Genomic DNA, 700 nt, shown 5'->3' on the forward strand with positions numbered 1-700 from the left:
CAAGTAATAGCTTGCTAAAGGGGCTGACCAACCCCTGTGGTAGCACGCTAAACGGTGGATAACCAGCCCACTTTGGTTGCTTGCTGAGTGGGGCTAACCAGATCCCCTTTGGTAGCCCGCTAAGTAAAGAGGGTTCCAACCCCTCTGGTAGCTTGCTGATAAAGGATGACCTACAGTATTAGCGCAATACAACCAGTGTTTGAAGCTCCTTACCGTTGTCTCCAGCCTGAGTTGCCTATGAACTAACTTGACTAACATTCAGAAAACAGTGTATATATTCATCCACACATAACTGTCATCTAACTTTATGTCAATATGTGTATATTATTTCAGGTGCACTTCCATTCTATTTTCAACTATTCAGCAATTGCACACTTGCACTTTTAGCTGAGTTATCATTATATTTTTGTTTTTATTTTTTTTTCTAAAACTTTTTATGTGTAGTAGTTCGAACGACCCATAACTAAAATCTCCGGCGCAGAAGTCGCCGACGGCAATTGCTTTCCAGATCTTCCTGTTAAATCTTGTTTCTTTTCTAAGTAAATAATACCATGTCTTTTCCACCTCTTCTCTTCAAGGGGAAACTTAAGCCAGGCGAGCAGGGAGTCAAACAGGTGAGCCCGGCAGATGTGGCAACACTGTAGATCTGTGGCACACTGTAAAGTCGGCGTGGAATGTTAAACTTTTGAATGATAAATCG

At 41.9% G+C, this 700-nt stretch overlaps 1 protein-coding gene across 1 annotated transcript in view; it reads left to right on the forward strand.

Moving 5' to 3' along the window:
• Positions 1-700, forward strand: part of LOC119588147 (twitchin-like) — a gene marked incomplete in the record, with an annotated part of 124,648 nt that overhangs the window by 53,157 nt on the left and 70,791 nt on the right. The window contains 1 exon segment of the mRNA XM_037936853.1: positions 579-614. Coding sequence (XP_037792781.1) covers positions 579-614 — 36 coding nt within the window.

The sequence above is a fragment of the Penaeus monodon genome, chromosome 23 (genome assembly GCF_015228065.2).
Source record: "Penaeus monodon isolate SGIC_2016 chromosome 23, NSTDA_Pmon_1, whole genome shotgun sequence".
Lineage (NCBI taxonomy): Eukaryota > Metazoa > Arthropoda > Malacostraca > Decapoda > Penaeidae > Penaeus > Penaeus monodon.